This window comes from Oncorhynchus gorbuscha, unplaced genomic scaffold (assembly GCF_021184085.1).
Source record: "Oncorhynchus gorbuscha isolate QuinsamMale2020 ecotype Even-year unplaced genomic scaffold, OgorEven_v1.0 Un_scaffold_1265, whole genome shotgun sequence".
NCBI lineage: Eukaryota > Metazoa > Chordata > Actinopteri > Salmoniformes > Salmonidae > Oncorhynchus > Oncorhynchus gorbuscha.
This window is the reverse complement of record NW_025746092.1, coordinates 68,083-83,571: the sequence shown is the minus strand read 5'-3', so window position 1 is coordinate 83,571 and position 15,489 is coordinate 68,083. Positions and strand designations below refer to the sequence as shown.

Below are 15,489 nucleotides of genomic sequence, written 5' to 3'. Positions count from 1 at the left end.
TGGACATCCTCTCCTGTTCACTGGACAGTTCTGTATTAATCACCTGGACATCCTCTCCTGTTCACTGTATTAACCACCTGGACATCCTCTCCTGTTGTATTCACTGGACATCCTCTCCTGTTCTATTAATCACCTGGACATCCTCTCCTGTTCACTGTATTAACCACCTGGACATCCTCTCCTGTTCACTGTATTAACCACCTGGACATCCTCTCCTGTTCACTGTATTAACCACCTGGACATCCTCTCCTGTTCACTGTATTAACCACCTGGACATCCTCTCCTGTTCACTGTATTAACCACCTGGACATCCTCTCCTGTTCACTGTATTAACCACCTGGACATCCTCTCCTGTTCACTGTATTAACCACCTGGACATCCTCTCCTGTTCACTGTATTAACCACCTGGACATCCTCTCCTGTTCACTGACATCCTCTCCATTAACCACCTGGACATCCTCTCCTGTTCACTGTTCATTAACCACCTGGACATCCTCTCCTGTTCACTGTATTAATCACCTGGACATCCTCTCCTGTTCACTGTATTAATCACCACATCCTCTCCTGTTCACTGTATTAACCACCTGGACATCCTCTCCTGTTCACTCAGTCTGACATCCTCTCCTGTTATTAACCACCTGGACATCCTCTCCTGTTCACTGTATTAATCACCTGGACATCCTCTCCTGTTCACTGTATTAACCACCTGGACATCCTCTCTCCTGTTCTGGACATCCTCTCCTGTTCTGTATTAACCACCTGGACATCCTCTCCTGTTCACTGTATTAACCACCTGGACATCCTCTCCTGTTCACTGTATTCAGTCCTGTTCACTTAACCACCTGGACATCCTCTCCTGTTCACTGTATTAACCACCTGGACATCCTCTCCTGTTCACTGTATTAACCACCTGGACATCCTCTCCTGTTCACTGTATTAACCACCTGGACATCCTCTCCTGTTCACTGTATTAACCACCTGGACATCCTCTCCTGTTCACTGTATTAACCACCTGGACATCCTCTCCTGTTCACTGTATTAACCACCTGGACATCCTCTCCTGTTCACTGTATTAACCACCTGGACATCCTCTCCTGTTCACTGTATTAACCACCTGGACATCCTCTCCTGTTCACTGTATTAATCACCTGGACATCCTCTCCTGTTCACTGTATTAATCACCTGGACATCCTCTCCTGTTCACTGTATTAACCACCTGGACATCCTCTCCTGTTCACTGTATTAACCACCTGGACATCCTCTCCTGTTCACTGTATTAACCACCTGGACATCCTCTCCTGTTCACTGTATTAACCACCTGGACATCCTCTCCTGTTCACTGTATTAACCACCTGGACATCCTCTCCTGTTCACTGTATTAACCACCTGGACATCCTCTCCTGTTCACTGTATTAACCACCTGGACATCCTCTCCTGTTCACTCAGTCTGTATTAACCACCTGGACATCCTCTCCTGTTCACTCAGTCTATTAACCACCTGGACATCCTCTCCTGTTCACTCAGTCTGTATTAACCACCTGGACATCCTCTCCTGTTCACTGTATTAACCACCTGGACATCCTCTTCCTGCATTAACCACCTGTTCTCTGCATTAACCACCTGGACAAACTCTCCACAGGAACGTCTTTAACAAACAGGAAATGTCTACCCAAATCATTACCCTGCTGTCCAGAGTTTGATAGAACAGGGGCTAGAGCAGGGGTGTCAAAGTCAAATGGACGGAGGGCCAAATAAAAAATTTAGCTACAAGCCGAGGGCCGGACTGTTCGAATGTTCATTGAAAATTTTTTAAATGACGCATATAGTCTAGTGAACCTAATTGAACCTACTGAAAACCTAACAAATATATTCCAATATGATCAGATAAATAAAGCAATATTTTCTTATGGCTCTGTCAGTAATCTTTAATTTTCAACAGACACAAAAGACAAATTTCCTTTATATAAAAATCCCCATAACATGAACATTAAATGAAAGAAACCGGTATTCAAGGCACCATCAGTAGCCTATATTTTCTATTTTAGCAAAAGTGGGCTAAATTTACTTCAAAGAAAAAAACAATAATAGCAATTTTCTATCATCCACTCAACTGAAATATTTTTAAAATATAATTGGATTGAAATACAATAAAATAAAGTGCAAAAATCTATTAATCAAAAACAACACTTTGTTTAAGGAGAAGTAACATGCAGTGAAAACAAATATTAAACTTTAACTTTTAAACTTGAACTGAGTAAAAACTCTAAATATGTGATTGCACAGTAATGTTCACTTGTTTGAGGTTGAGGGTGATACTTGGTGGTGTCCCATCTTTTCCACAAGTTCATCAATGTTCGGGGTAAGGCTCTGAGCTGAGGAAATCCTCAGAATTGAGTGGAGGTGTTCAGCAGTAAGTCGACTTCTGTGTGATGTTTTGTTCAAGTTCATCAAAGAAAACAGTTGTTCACACAGGTATGTGCTGCCAAACATAGACAACGTTTGAGCAGCCTGGATGCGCAGCTGGGGCATTGTGTCGGGGGAGGAAACGGGCGAACTCCGCAGCACCCACTGCCGCATATTTTGCCCTCAGTGCATCATTGCATTGGAGGTCAATCAACTCCATTTGGAGGTTTGGTGGTGAGCTTTCCACGTCAACAGCAAATGGGTTACCGAGCAGTTCCAACCTGCTTTTTTGTGCTTCAAAGTCAGCAAATCGGCGTCGAAAGTCAGCGGCAAGCATACCTATTTTATCAGCCAACTGTGCGCTCGGGAACGCACTGGTAGAGAGCTTCTCTTTCATGGTCTGGCAGCTGGGAAAGTGGCTCAAATTTTCTTTCCGCATCTGCGTCTCCCACAGAGTCAGTTTGGTTTTAAATGCCTTCACTGTACTGTACATATCAGAGATGACACGATCCCGACCCTGCAGCTGCAAGTTCATTGCATTCAGATGACTCGTAATGTCACACAGAAAAGCCATTTCACACAGAAACATTTCGTCTCGGAGTTGTGTTGTGTCTTTCCCTTTGCTGTCCAAGAACAGACAAATCTCCTCACGAAGCTCGAAACATCTTTGAAGCACCTTTCCCTGGCTTAGCCATCGCACCTCTGTGTGATAAGGCAAATCACCATGCTCCGTTTCTAACTCCGTCAGAAATGCCTTGAACTGGCGGTGATTCAAACCTTTGGCTCTGATAAAGTTAACTGTGCGCGTGATGATGCTCATTACATGCTCCATTTTCAAGGCTTTACCGCACAACGCTTCCTGGTGTATGATACAATGATAAGCTGTCAGCTCACCTGTCGCGTTTTCCTCTTGCATCTTTTCCCGTATCTTCACCACCAGTCCGCTCCTGTGTCCACACATCGCAGGTGCTCCGTCGGTTGTCAAACCCACAAGTTTTTCCCAAGGCAGCTCCATCTCATTTACACATCTTGACACCTCTTCATACAAATCATGCCCCGTAGTTGTGCCATGCATAGGACGTAAAGCCAAAAACTCCTCTGTCACGCTTAGGCTGGAGTCCACTCCGCGGATGAAAATTGACAACTGGGCAATGTCAGAAATGTCGGTGCTCTCATCCACAGCCAAGGAATATGCAATGAAATCTTTTCCCTTTTTCACAAGCTGCTCTTTTAGATTGATGGACAACTGGTCTACTCTCTCGGCAATGGTGTTTCTGCTCAGACTCACATTTAAAAAGAGTTGCCTTTTTCTGGGCAAACTTCGTCACAAACTTTAATCATGCAGTTTTTGATGAAATCCCCTCCGTAAATGGCCGGGCTGATTTAGCGATCTCTTCTGCCAAAATAAAACTGGCCTTGACAGCAGCCTGGCCTTGTGATTTGGCTTTTTTGAACAGAGCCTGTCGAGATTTGAGGCCTCGTTTAATTCCTCTGCCTTTTGTAGCCTTTGTTCCATGTCCATATTCTTGTTTTTGTCCGCGTGTTTCGTTTCATAATGTCGTCTCAGATTATACTCTTTCAGTACCGCCACACTTTCTCCACACAGAAGACACACAGGTTTTCCAGCTACCTCCGTGAACAAATACTCCGACTCCCACCTTGTTTGAAACCCCGGTTCTCAGTGTCCACCTTCCGTTTTGCCATTTTTGATGGGTATCTGAAAGTTAATTTTACTGTGATGCTGACAACTGCTGTGCCAATAAATATTGAAATGAAGCAGCCTACTGCTCGGTGCGTCACCGTTGCATTGTGGGAAATGTAGTATTGGTGCGTGTAAAAGATCTGCGGGCTGCCGGCTTGCTGCGGTCTGCGGGCCGGTTCTAATAATAAATCAAGATCATCCCAGGGGCCGTAAAAAACCTTCTCGCGGGCCGGATGTGGCCCGCGGGCCTTGACTCTGACATATGTGGGCTAGAGGAATGTATCGCACGGCTAGTCAGACACATGACCTGTGAAAACAAATGCAATGTGCAACATCGGTTCACTAAACGGTTGGAGACCTATGACTGCAGAGGTTAGATTGACCCTCACACTTTAACCTGATGGACAATACAGTCACTTCCTGAGTCAGCTGGACTACAACTGTACAGTCACTTCCTGAGTCAGCTGAACTACAACTGTACAGTCACTTCCTGAGTCAGCTGGACTACAACTGTACAGTCACTTCCTGAGTCAGCTGGACTACAACTGTACAGTCACTTCCTGAGTCAGCTGGACTACAACTGTCCAGTCACTTCCTGAGTCAGCTGGACTACAACTTCCTGAGTCAGCGAGACTACAACTGTCCAGTCACTTCCTGAGTCAGCTGGACTACAACTGTCCAGTCACTTCCTGAGTCAGCTGGACTACAACTGTACAGTCACTTCCTGCTACAAATACAACATAATGACAATGCAGTAGGATACATCCAGCTCCATACTATAACCCTGTGGAACAGGGGGCCAGCTCCATACTATAACCCTGTGGAACAGGGGGCCAGCTCCATACTATAACCCTGTGGAACAGGGGGCCAGCTCCATACTATAACCCTGTGGAACAGGGGGCCAGCTCCATACTATAACCCTGTGGAACAGGGGGCCAGCTCCATACTATAACCCCGTGGAACAGGGGGCCAGCTCCATACTATAACCCTGTGGAACAGGGGGCCAGCTCCATACTATAACCCTGTGGAACAGGGGGCCAGCTCCATACTATAACCCTGTGGAACAGGGGGCCAGCTCCATACTATAACCCTGTGGAACAGTAGGGAACAGGGGGCCAGCTCCATACTATAACCCTGTGGAACAGGGGGCCAGCTCCATACTATAACCCTGTGGAACAGTAGGGAACAGGGGGCCAGCTCCATACTATAACCCTGTGGAACAGGGGACCAGCTCCATACTATAACCCTGTGGAACAGGGGGCCAGCTCCATACTATAACCCTGTGGAACAGGGGGCCAGCTCCATACTATAACCCTGTGGAACAGGGGGCCAGCTCCATACTATAACCCTGTGGAACAGTAGGGAACAGGGGGCCAGCTCCATACTATAACCCTGTGGAACAGTAGGGAACAGGGGGCCAGCTCCATACTATAACCCTGTGGAACAGGGGCCAGCTCCATACTATAACCCTGTGGAACAGTAGGGAACAGGGGGCCAGCTCCATACTATAACCCTGTGGAACAGTAGGGAACAGGGGGCCAGCTCCATACTATAACCCTGTGGAACAGGGGACCAGCTCCATACTATAACCCTGTGGAACAGGGGGCCAGCTCCATACTATAACCCTGTGGAACAGGGGGCCAGCTCCATACTATAACCCTATGAAACAGTAGGGAACAGGGGGCCAGCTCCATACTATAACCCTGTGGAACAGTAGGGAACAGGGGGCCAGCTCCATACTATAACCCTGTGGAACAGGGGGCCAGCTCCATACTATAACCCTGTGGAACAGTAGGGAACAGGGGGCCAGCTCCATACTATAACCCTGTGGAACAGGGGACCAGCTCCATACTATAACCCTGTGGAACAGGGGGCCAGCTCCATACTATAACCCTGTGGAACAGGGGGCCAGCTCCATACTATAACCCTATGAAACAGTAGGGAACAGGGGGCCAGCTCCATACTATAACCCTGTGGAACAGTAGGGAACAGGGGGCCAGCTCCATACTATAACCCTGTGGAACAGTAGGGAACAGGGGGCCAGCTCCATACTATAACCCTGTGGAACAGGGGGCCAGCTCCATACTATAACCCTGTGGAACAGGGGGCCAGCTCCATACTATAACCCTGTGGAACAGGGGGCCAGCTCCATACTATAACCCTGTGGAACAGTAGGGAACAGGGGGCCAGCTCCATACTATAACCCTGTGGAACAGGGGACCAGCTCCATACTATAACCCTGTGGAACAGGGGACCAGCTCCATACTATAACCCTGTGGAACAGGGGACCAGCTCCATACTATAACCCTGTGGAACAGGGGACCAGCTCCATACTATAACCCTGTGGAACAGGGGGCCAGCTCCATACTATAACCCTGTGGAACAGGGGGCCAGCTCCATACTATAACCCCGTGGAACAGGGGGCCAGCTCCATACTATAACCCCGTGGAACAGGGGCCAGCTCCATACTATAACCCCGTGGAACAGGGGGCCAGCTCCATACTATAACCCCGTGGAACAGGGGGCCAGCTCCATACTATAACCCCGTGGAACAGGGGGCCAGCTCCATACTATAACCCCGTGGAACAGGGGGCCAGCTCCATACTATAACCCCGTGGAACAGGGGGCCAGCTCCATACTATAACCCTGTGGAACAGGGGGCCAGCTCCATACTATAACCCTGTGGAACAGGGGGCCAGCTCCATACTATAACCCTGTGGAACAGGGGGCCAGCTCCATACTATAACCCTGTGGAACAGGGGGCCAGCTCCATACTATAACCCTGTGGAATAGGGGGCCAGCTCCATACTATAACCCTGTGGAACAGGGGCCAGCTCCATACTATAACCCTGTGGAACAGGGGGCCAGCTCCATACTATAACCCTGTGGAACAGGGGCCAGCTCCATACTATAACCCTGTGGAACAGGGGGCCAGCTCCATACTATAACCCTGTGGAACAGGGGGCCAGCTCCATACTATAACCCTGTGGAACAGGGGGCCAGCTCCATACTATAACCCTGTGGAACAGGGGGGGCCAGCTCCATACTATAACCCTGTGGAACAGGGGGCCAGCTCCATACTATAACCCTGTGGAACAGGGGCCAGCTCCATACTATAACCCTGTGGAACAGGGGGCCAGCTCCATACTATAACCCTGTGGAACAGGGGGCCAAGCTCCATACTATAACCCTGTGGAACAGGGGGTCAGCTCCATACTATAACCCTGTGGAACAGGGGGCCAGCTCCATACTATAACCCTGTGGAACAGTAGGGAACAGGGGACCAGCTCCATACTATAACCCTGTGGAACAGTAGGGAACAGGGGACCAGCTCCATACTATAACCCTGTGGAACAGTAGGGAACAGGGGACCAGCTCCATACTATAACCCCGTGGAACAGTAGGGAACAGGGGGCCAGCTCCATACTATAACCCTGTGGAACAGGGGGCCAGCTCCATACTATAACCCTGTGGAACAGTAGGGAACAGGGGGCCAGCTCCATACTATAACCCTGTGGAACAGGGGGCCAGCTCCATACTATAACCCTGTGGAACAGTAGGGAACAGGGGACCAGCTCCATACTATAACCCTGTGGAACAGTAGGGAACAGGGGGCCAGCTCCATACTATAACCCTGTGGAACAGGGGGCCAGCTCCATACTATAACCCTGTGGAACAGGGGGCCAGCTCCATACTATAACCCTGTGGAACAGGGGGCCAGCTCCATACTATAACCCTGTGGAACAGGGGACCAGCTTCATACTATAATATAACCCTGTGGAACAGGGGACCAGCTTCATACTATAATATAACCCTGTGGAACAGTAGGAAACCGACTGTCAGGAGCTACAGGCCTGGACAAGTCAGGAGGAGTTATACTAAACTACAGTACACACAAAGCCACTAAGAAGTAGGAAATGAATAATTACATGTCAGCATCTCGCCCACTCTGTCACAGCTACAAGGTATAATGACCTAGCATCTGGCCCACTCTGTCACAGCTCCAAGGTATAATGACCTAGCATCTGGCCCACTCTGTCACAGCTACAAGGTATAATGACTTAGCATCTGGCCCACTCTGTCACAGCTCCAAGGTATAATGACCTAGCATCTGGCCCACTCTGTCACAGCTCCAAGGTATAATGACTTAGCATCTGGCCCACTCTGTCACAGCTCCAAGGTATAATGACTTAGCATCTGGCCCACTCTGTCACAGCTACAAGGTATAATGACTTAGCATCTGGCCCACTCTGTCACAGCTACAAGGTATAATGACTTAGCATCTGGCCCACTCTGTCACAGCTACAAGGTATAATGACTTAGCATCTGGCCCACACACACACACACACACGTGTTACGGACCAGTCCAGAACCACTGGTATATACACACACACACACACACACGTGTTCCGGACCAGTCCAGAACCACTGGTATACACACACACGTGTTCCGGACCAGTCCAGAACCACCGGTATACACACACACACACACACGTGTTCCGGACCAGTCCAGAACCACCGGTATACGTGTTTGAAGACTGTCGGCCTGCTGAGCTGAAGCCTCGACATTCTCTCAGAGAGCTGACACAAGGCCTGCTGAGCTGAAGCCTCGACATTCTCTCAGAGAGCTGACACAAGGCCTGCTGAGCTGAAGCCTCGACATTCTCTCAGAGAGCTGACACAAGGCCTGCTGAGCTGAAGCCTCGACATTCTCTCAGAGAGCTGACACAAGGCCTGCTGAGCTGAAGCCTCGACATTCTCTCAGAGAGCTGACACAAGGCCTGCTGAGCTGAAGCCTCGACATTCTCTCAGAGAGCTGACACAAGGCCTGCTGAGCTGAAGCCTCGACATTCTCTCAGAGAGCTGATACAAGGCCTGCTGAGCTGAAGCCTCAGTCTTTAGGTCTCAGGCAAGGTTTCTCATCAAACAAGCAATGTTTTTTTTCCCCTGCACCACAAGGAAATATAGCCTAGCTCAACTTCAGCATCACAGTTCGTACGGAGGTGGAACATTTAAAACTGGACATAAGTGTTTTTTTTAAAGGACTATGTAATTATACGGCCATCAGCTGCACCTATTACAATAAACTGCAGCAGTAGGCAGAACATTAGACGTCCCTGGTTGGAAACACGGGTGGATTCATGAAAAGGGGAAGATCTGAGTCGGGGGGTTTAGAAGGAAGGAAAACTCCAGAAGAATCCAAATCGGAGCCAGTTAAAACACTACTGCCTTGGACGGGCATTACCCACAATGCACTTGGAAAATAAAACAGTTTTACGCCTGGAGTGGAAAAGAGGAGTTAAGAGGAGTGTGATGATGTCAGCGCCGCGGTGACAAATGGAGAGGTACATCTCATAGAGACCAATGGAAGCTTCTGGAAGGATCCCAAATGGAGAGTTACATCTCATAGAGACCAATGGAAGCATCTGGAAGGATCCCAAATGGAGAGTTACATCTCATAGAGACCAATGGAAGCTTCTGGAAGGATCCCAACTAGAGAGTTACATCTCATAGAGACCAATGGAAGCTTCTGGAAGGATCCCAACTAGAGAGGTACATCTCAGAGAGACCAATGGAAGCTACTGGAAGGATCCCAAATGGAGAGTTACATCTCAGAGATCAATGGAAGCTACTGGAAGGATCCCGAATGGAGAGTTACACCTCATAGAGGTCAATGGAAGCTTCCGGAAGGATCCCAACTGGAGATCCTGGAAGGAGCCACTGGAAGGAGGCCACGGTGGCTGGGTCCATTATAGGCGAGATGGGAAATACACACTGCTACCCCCCCCAGAGTCAAATACACACTGCTACCCCCCAGAGTCAAATACACACTGCTACCCCCCAGAGTCAAATACACACTGCTACCCCCCCAGAGTCAAATACACACTGCAACCCCCCAGAGTCAAATACACACTGCTACCCCCCCCCCCAGAGTCAAATACACACTGCTACCCCCCCCCCCAGAGTCAAATACACACTGCTACCCCCCCAGAGTCAAATACACACTGCTACCCCCCCCAGAGTCAAATACACACTGCTACCCCCCCCAGAGTCAAATACACACTGCTACTCTTCCCTCATAAACCCTTAATAAGGTGTATATAGATGGTTGAGAAACCACTCATAACAAACACCTTGCTGTTAAGCATCTATGAAGTAGTGCTTTTGAAGCATTTAGGACGGCCTCATGAACGTTCTAGAAAGCCTTCATGATATGGACTTTGTTTCAAGTGGGACGGAGGGATGGAAAACGAGGAGCGGGATCTTACCTAGAATGGAGTGGACTCTGACAGATAGCTGAGTTCTCAGGATCAGGATGGGCTTCTTCCCTCTACTGTGGAGAGAGAGAGAGAGAGAATACTTTAGTGAATAAAGGAGAGATAATACTTTAATTAATAGAGGAGAGAGAGAGAGAGGAGGAGGAGAGAGAACTTTAATTAATAGAGAGAGAGAGAGGAGGAGGAGAGAGAATACACTAATTAATAGAGGAGAGAGAGGAGAGAGAATACACTAATTAATAGAGGATAGAGAGAGGAGGAGAGAGAACTTTAATTAATAGAGGATAGAGAATACACTAATTAATAGAGGAGAGAGAGAGAGGAGGAGAGAGAGAGAATACACTAATTAATAGAGAAGAGAGAGAGAGAGGAGAGAGAATACTTTAATTAATAGAGGAGAGAGAGAGAGGAGGAGAGAGAACTTTAATTAATAGAGGAGAGAGAGAGAGGAGGAGGAGAGAGAATACACTAATTAATAGAGGAGAGAGAGAGAGAGGAGAGAGAATACACTAATTAATAGAGGATAGAGAGAGGAGGAGAGAGAACTTTAATTAATAGAGGAGAGAGAGAGAGGAGGAGGAGAGAGAATACACTAATTAATAGAGGAGAGAGAGAGAGAGGAGAGAGAATACTTTAATTAATAGAGGAGAGAGAGAGAGGAGGAGGAGAGAGAATACACTAATTAATAGAGGAGAGAGAGAGAGGAGAGAGAATACTTTAATTAATAGAGGAGAGAGAGAGGAGGAGAGAGAATACTTTAATTAATAGAGGAGAGAGAATACTTTAATTAATAGAGGAGAGAGAATACACTAATTAATAGAGGAGAGAGAGAGGAGAGAGAATACTTTAATTAATAGAGGAGAGAGAGAGAGGGAGAGAGAATACTTTAATTAATAGAGAGAGAGAGAGAGGGAGAGAGAATACTTTAATTAATAGAGGAGAGAGAATACACTAATTAATAGAGGAGAGAGAGAGATGAGAGAGAATACTTTAATTAATAGAGGATAGAGAGAGGAGAGAGAATACTTTAATTAATAGAGGAGAGAGAGAGAGGAGGAGGAGAGAATACTTTAATTAATAGAGGATAGAGAGAGAGGAGGAGAGAGAATACTTTAATTAATAGAGGAGAGAGAGAGAGGAGAGAGAATACTTTAATTAATAGAGGAGAGAGAGAGGAGGAGAGAGAATACTTTAATTAATAGAGGAGAGAGAGAGAGGAGAGAGAATACTTTAATTAATAGAGGAGAGAGAGAGGAGGAGAGAGAATACTTTAATTAATAGAGGAGAGAGAGAGAGGAGAGAGAATACTTTAATTAATAGAGGATAGAGAGAGAGGAGAGAGAATACTTTAATTAATAGAGGATAGAGAGAGAGGAGAGAGAATACTTTAATTAATAGAGGAGAGAGAGAGGAGGAGAGAGAATACTTTAATTAATAGAGGAGAGAGAGGAGAGAGAATACTTTAATTAATAGAGGAGAGAGAGAGGAGAGAGGATAGAGAGAGAGAGGAGGAGAGAGAATACTTTAATTAATAGAGGAATACTTTAATTAATAGAGGAGAGAGAGAGAGGAGGAGAGAGAATACTTTAATTAATAGAGGAGAGAGAGAGAGGAGAGAGAATACTTTAATTAATAGAGAGAGAATACACTAATTAATAGAGGAGAGAGAGAGAGGAGGAGAGAGAATACTTTAATTAATAGAGGATAGAGAGAGAGGAGGAGAGAGAATACTTTAATTAATAGAGGAGAGAGAGAGGAGAGAGAATACTTTAATTAATAGAGGAGAGAGAGAGAGGAGAGAGAATACTTTAATTAATAGAGGATAGAGAGAGAGGAGAGAGAATACACTAATTAATAGAGGAGAGAGAGAGGAGAGAGAATACTTTAATTAATAGAGGAGAGAGAGAGAGGAGAGAGAATACTTTAATTAATAGAGGATAGAGAGAGAGGAGGAGAGAGAATACTTTAATTAATAGAGGATAGAGAGAGAGGAGGAGAGAGAATACTTTAATTAATAGAGGAGAGAGAGAGAGGAGGAGGAGAGAGAATACACTAATTAATAGAGGAGAGAGAGAGAGAGGAGAGAGAATACTTTAATTAATAGAGGAGAGAGAGAGAGGAGGAGGAGAGAGAATACACTAATTAATAGAGGAGAGAGAGAGAGGAGAGAGAATACTTTAATTAATAGAGGAGAGAGAGAGGAGGAGAGAGAATACTTTAATTAATAGAGGAGAGAGAGAGGAGGAGAGAGAATACTTTAATTAACAGAGGAGAGAGAGGAGGAGAGAGAATACTTTAATTAATAGAGGAGAGAGAGAGAGGAGAGAGAATACTTTAATTAATAGAGGATAGAGAGAGAGGAGGAGAGAGAATACTTTAATTAATAGAGAGAATACACTAATTAATAGAGAGAGGAGGAGGAGAGAGAATACTTTAATTAATAGAGGAGAGAGAGAGGAGGAGAGAGAATACTTTAATTAATAGAGGAGAGAGAGAGGAGGAGAGAGAATACTTTAATTAACAGAGGAGAGAGAGGAGGAGAGAGAATACTTTAATTAATAGAGGATAGAGAGAGGAGGAGAGAGAATACACTAATTAATAGAGAGAGAGAGAGGAGAGAGAATACTTTAATTAATAGAGGAGAGAGAGAGGAGGAGAGAGAATACTTTAATTAATAGAGGAGAGAGAGAGAGGAGGAGAGAGAATACTTTAATTAATAGAGGAGGAGAGAGAATACTTTAATTAATAGAGGAGAGAGAGGAGGAGAGAGAATACTTTAATTAATAGAGGAGAGAGAGAGAGGAGAGAGAAGGCTAGTCGGACCTTAGAGGTGACAGTATCAGTTAGTCAATAACATCAGGTCATAGGGAGAAATATCTATGGAGAGGACGTGGCTCAATACGGTCTACTGCCATGGGAACGGAGCCCAGAGGACGTGGCTCAATACGGCCTACTGACAGGGGAACGGAGCACAGAGGCTCAATACATCCTACTGCCAGGGGAACAGAGCACAGAGGACGTGGCTCAATACATCCTACTGCCAGGGGAACAGAGCACAGAGGACGTGGCTCAATACGGCCTACTGCCAGGGGAACGGAGCCCAGAGGACGTGGCTCAATACGGCCTACTGCCAGGGGAACGGAGCCCAGAGGACGTGGCTCAATACGGCCTACTGCCAGGGGAACGGAGCCCAGAGGACGTGGCTCAATACGGCCTACTGCCAGGGGAACGGAGCCCAGAGGACGTGGCTCAATACGGCCTACTGCCAGGGGAACGGAGCCCAGAGGACGTGGCTCAATACGGCCTACTGCCAGGGGACCGGAGCCTGAAACAGAGGGCGTGGCTCAATACGGCCTACTGCCAGGGTAACAGAGCCTGAAACAGAGGACGTGGCTCAATACATCCTACTGCCAGGGGAACAGAGCACAGAGGACGTGGCTCAATACGGCCTACTGCCAGGGGAAGAGAGCACAGAGGACGTGGCTCAATACGGCCTACTGCCAGGGGAACGGTGCCTGAAACAGAGGGCGTGGCTCAATACGGCCTACTGCCAGGGGAACGGAGCACAGAGGACGTGGCTCAATACGGCATACTGCCAGGGGAACAGAGCACAGAGGACGTGGCTCAATACATCCTACTGCCAAGGGAACAGAGCAGAGGACGTGGCTCAATACATCCTACTGCCAGGGGAACAGAGCACAGAGGACGTGGCTCAATACATCCTACTGCCAGGGAAACAGAGCACAGAGGACGTGGCTCAATACATCCTACTGCCAGGGGAACAGAGCCCAGAGGCTCAATACATCCTACTGCCAGGGGAACAGAGCACAGAGGACGTGGCTCAATACATCCTACTGCCAGGGGAACAGAGCACAGAGGATGTGGCTCAATACATCCTACTGCCAGGGGAACGGAGCACGTGGCTCAATAAATCCTACTGCCAGGGGAACGGAGCCCAGAGGACGTGGCTCAATACGGCCTACTGCCAGGGTAACAGAGCACAGAGGACGTGGCTCAATACATCCTACTGCCAGGGTAACAGAGCACAGAGGATGTGGCTCAATACATCCTACTGCCAGGGGAACAGAGCACAGACTGCATTATGTATCATGTCAGTTCATTTTCCGTTCTAAGAGCAAACCATTCCACATAGTAACGTGGCTGGAGAGGTTCACGGAGTTGAGATTCTCCTCTGTCTGAGTGCTGGAGAGGTTCACAGAGTTGAGATTCTCCTCTGTCTGAGTGCTGGAGAGGTTCACAGAGACGGAGATATCTCCTGCTACCCAGAGTGCTGGGCTAGACTGTAGATATCTCCTGCTACCCAGAGTGCTGACACAGACGGAGCTAGACTGTAGATATCTCCTGCTACCCAGAGTGCTGGGCTAGACTGTAGATATCTCCTGCTACCCAGAGTGCTGACAGACGGAGCTAGACTGTAGATATCTCCTGCTACCCAGAGTGCTGGGCTAGACTGTAGATATCTCCTGCTACCCAGAGTGCTGGGCTAGACTGTAGATATCTCCTGCTACCCAGAGTGCTGGGCTAGACTGTAGATATCTCCTGCTACCCAGAGTGCTGGGCTAGACTGTAGATATCTCCTGCTACCCAGAGTGCTGACACAGACGGAGCTAGACTGTAGATATCTCCTGCTACCCAGAGTGCTGGGCTAGACTGTAGATATCTCCTGCTACCCAGAGTGCTGGGCTAGACTGTAGATATCTCCTGCTACCCAGAGTGCTGGGCTAGACTGTAGATATCTCCTGCTACCCAGAGTGCTGGGCTAGACTGTAGATATCTCCTGCTACCCAGAGTGCTGACACAGACGGAGCTAGACTGTAGATATCTCCTGCTACCCTACTGCCATCCCAATAAACACAACAATGGCCTGGCTGTGACGGCTGGTCCAGCAGGGATTATATACTATGGAAGATTCTGGAGGAGAGCAGAGGAGAAGAGCAGAGAGGTATGGAGACTATGCTGTGTCAGGGTGTGTGTGTGTGTGTGTGTGTATCAGGGTGTGTAAGTACTCTTCAAATCTTATCAAATATACAAGCTGACCCACTCACATGACAATTAGCACCCTGCCGTTATCCAGCTCCTTCAAAT

At 47.5% G+C, this 15,489-nt stretch overlaps 1 protein-coding gene across 1 annotated transcript in view; it reads right to left on the bottom strand.

The window, feature by feature from the left end:
* The window catches only part of LOC124022020 (FH1/FH2 domain-containing protein 1-like), a 116,947-nt gene that overhangs the window by 82,158 nt on the left and 19,300 nt on the right, over positions 1–15,489 (bottom strand). The window contains 1 exon segment of the mRNA XM_046337074.1: positions 10,375–10,439. Within this exon segment, the coding sequence (XP_046193030.1) occupies positions 10,375–10,439 (65 nt within the window).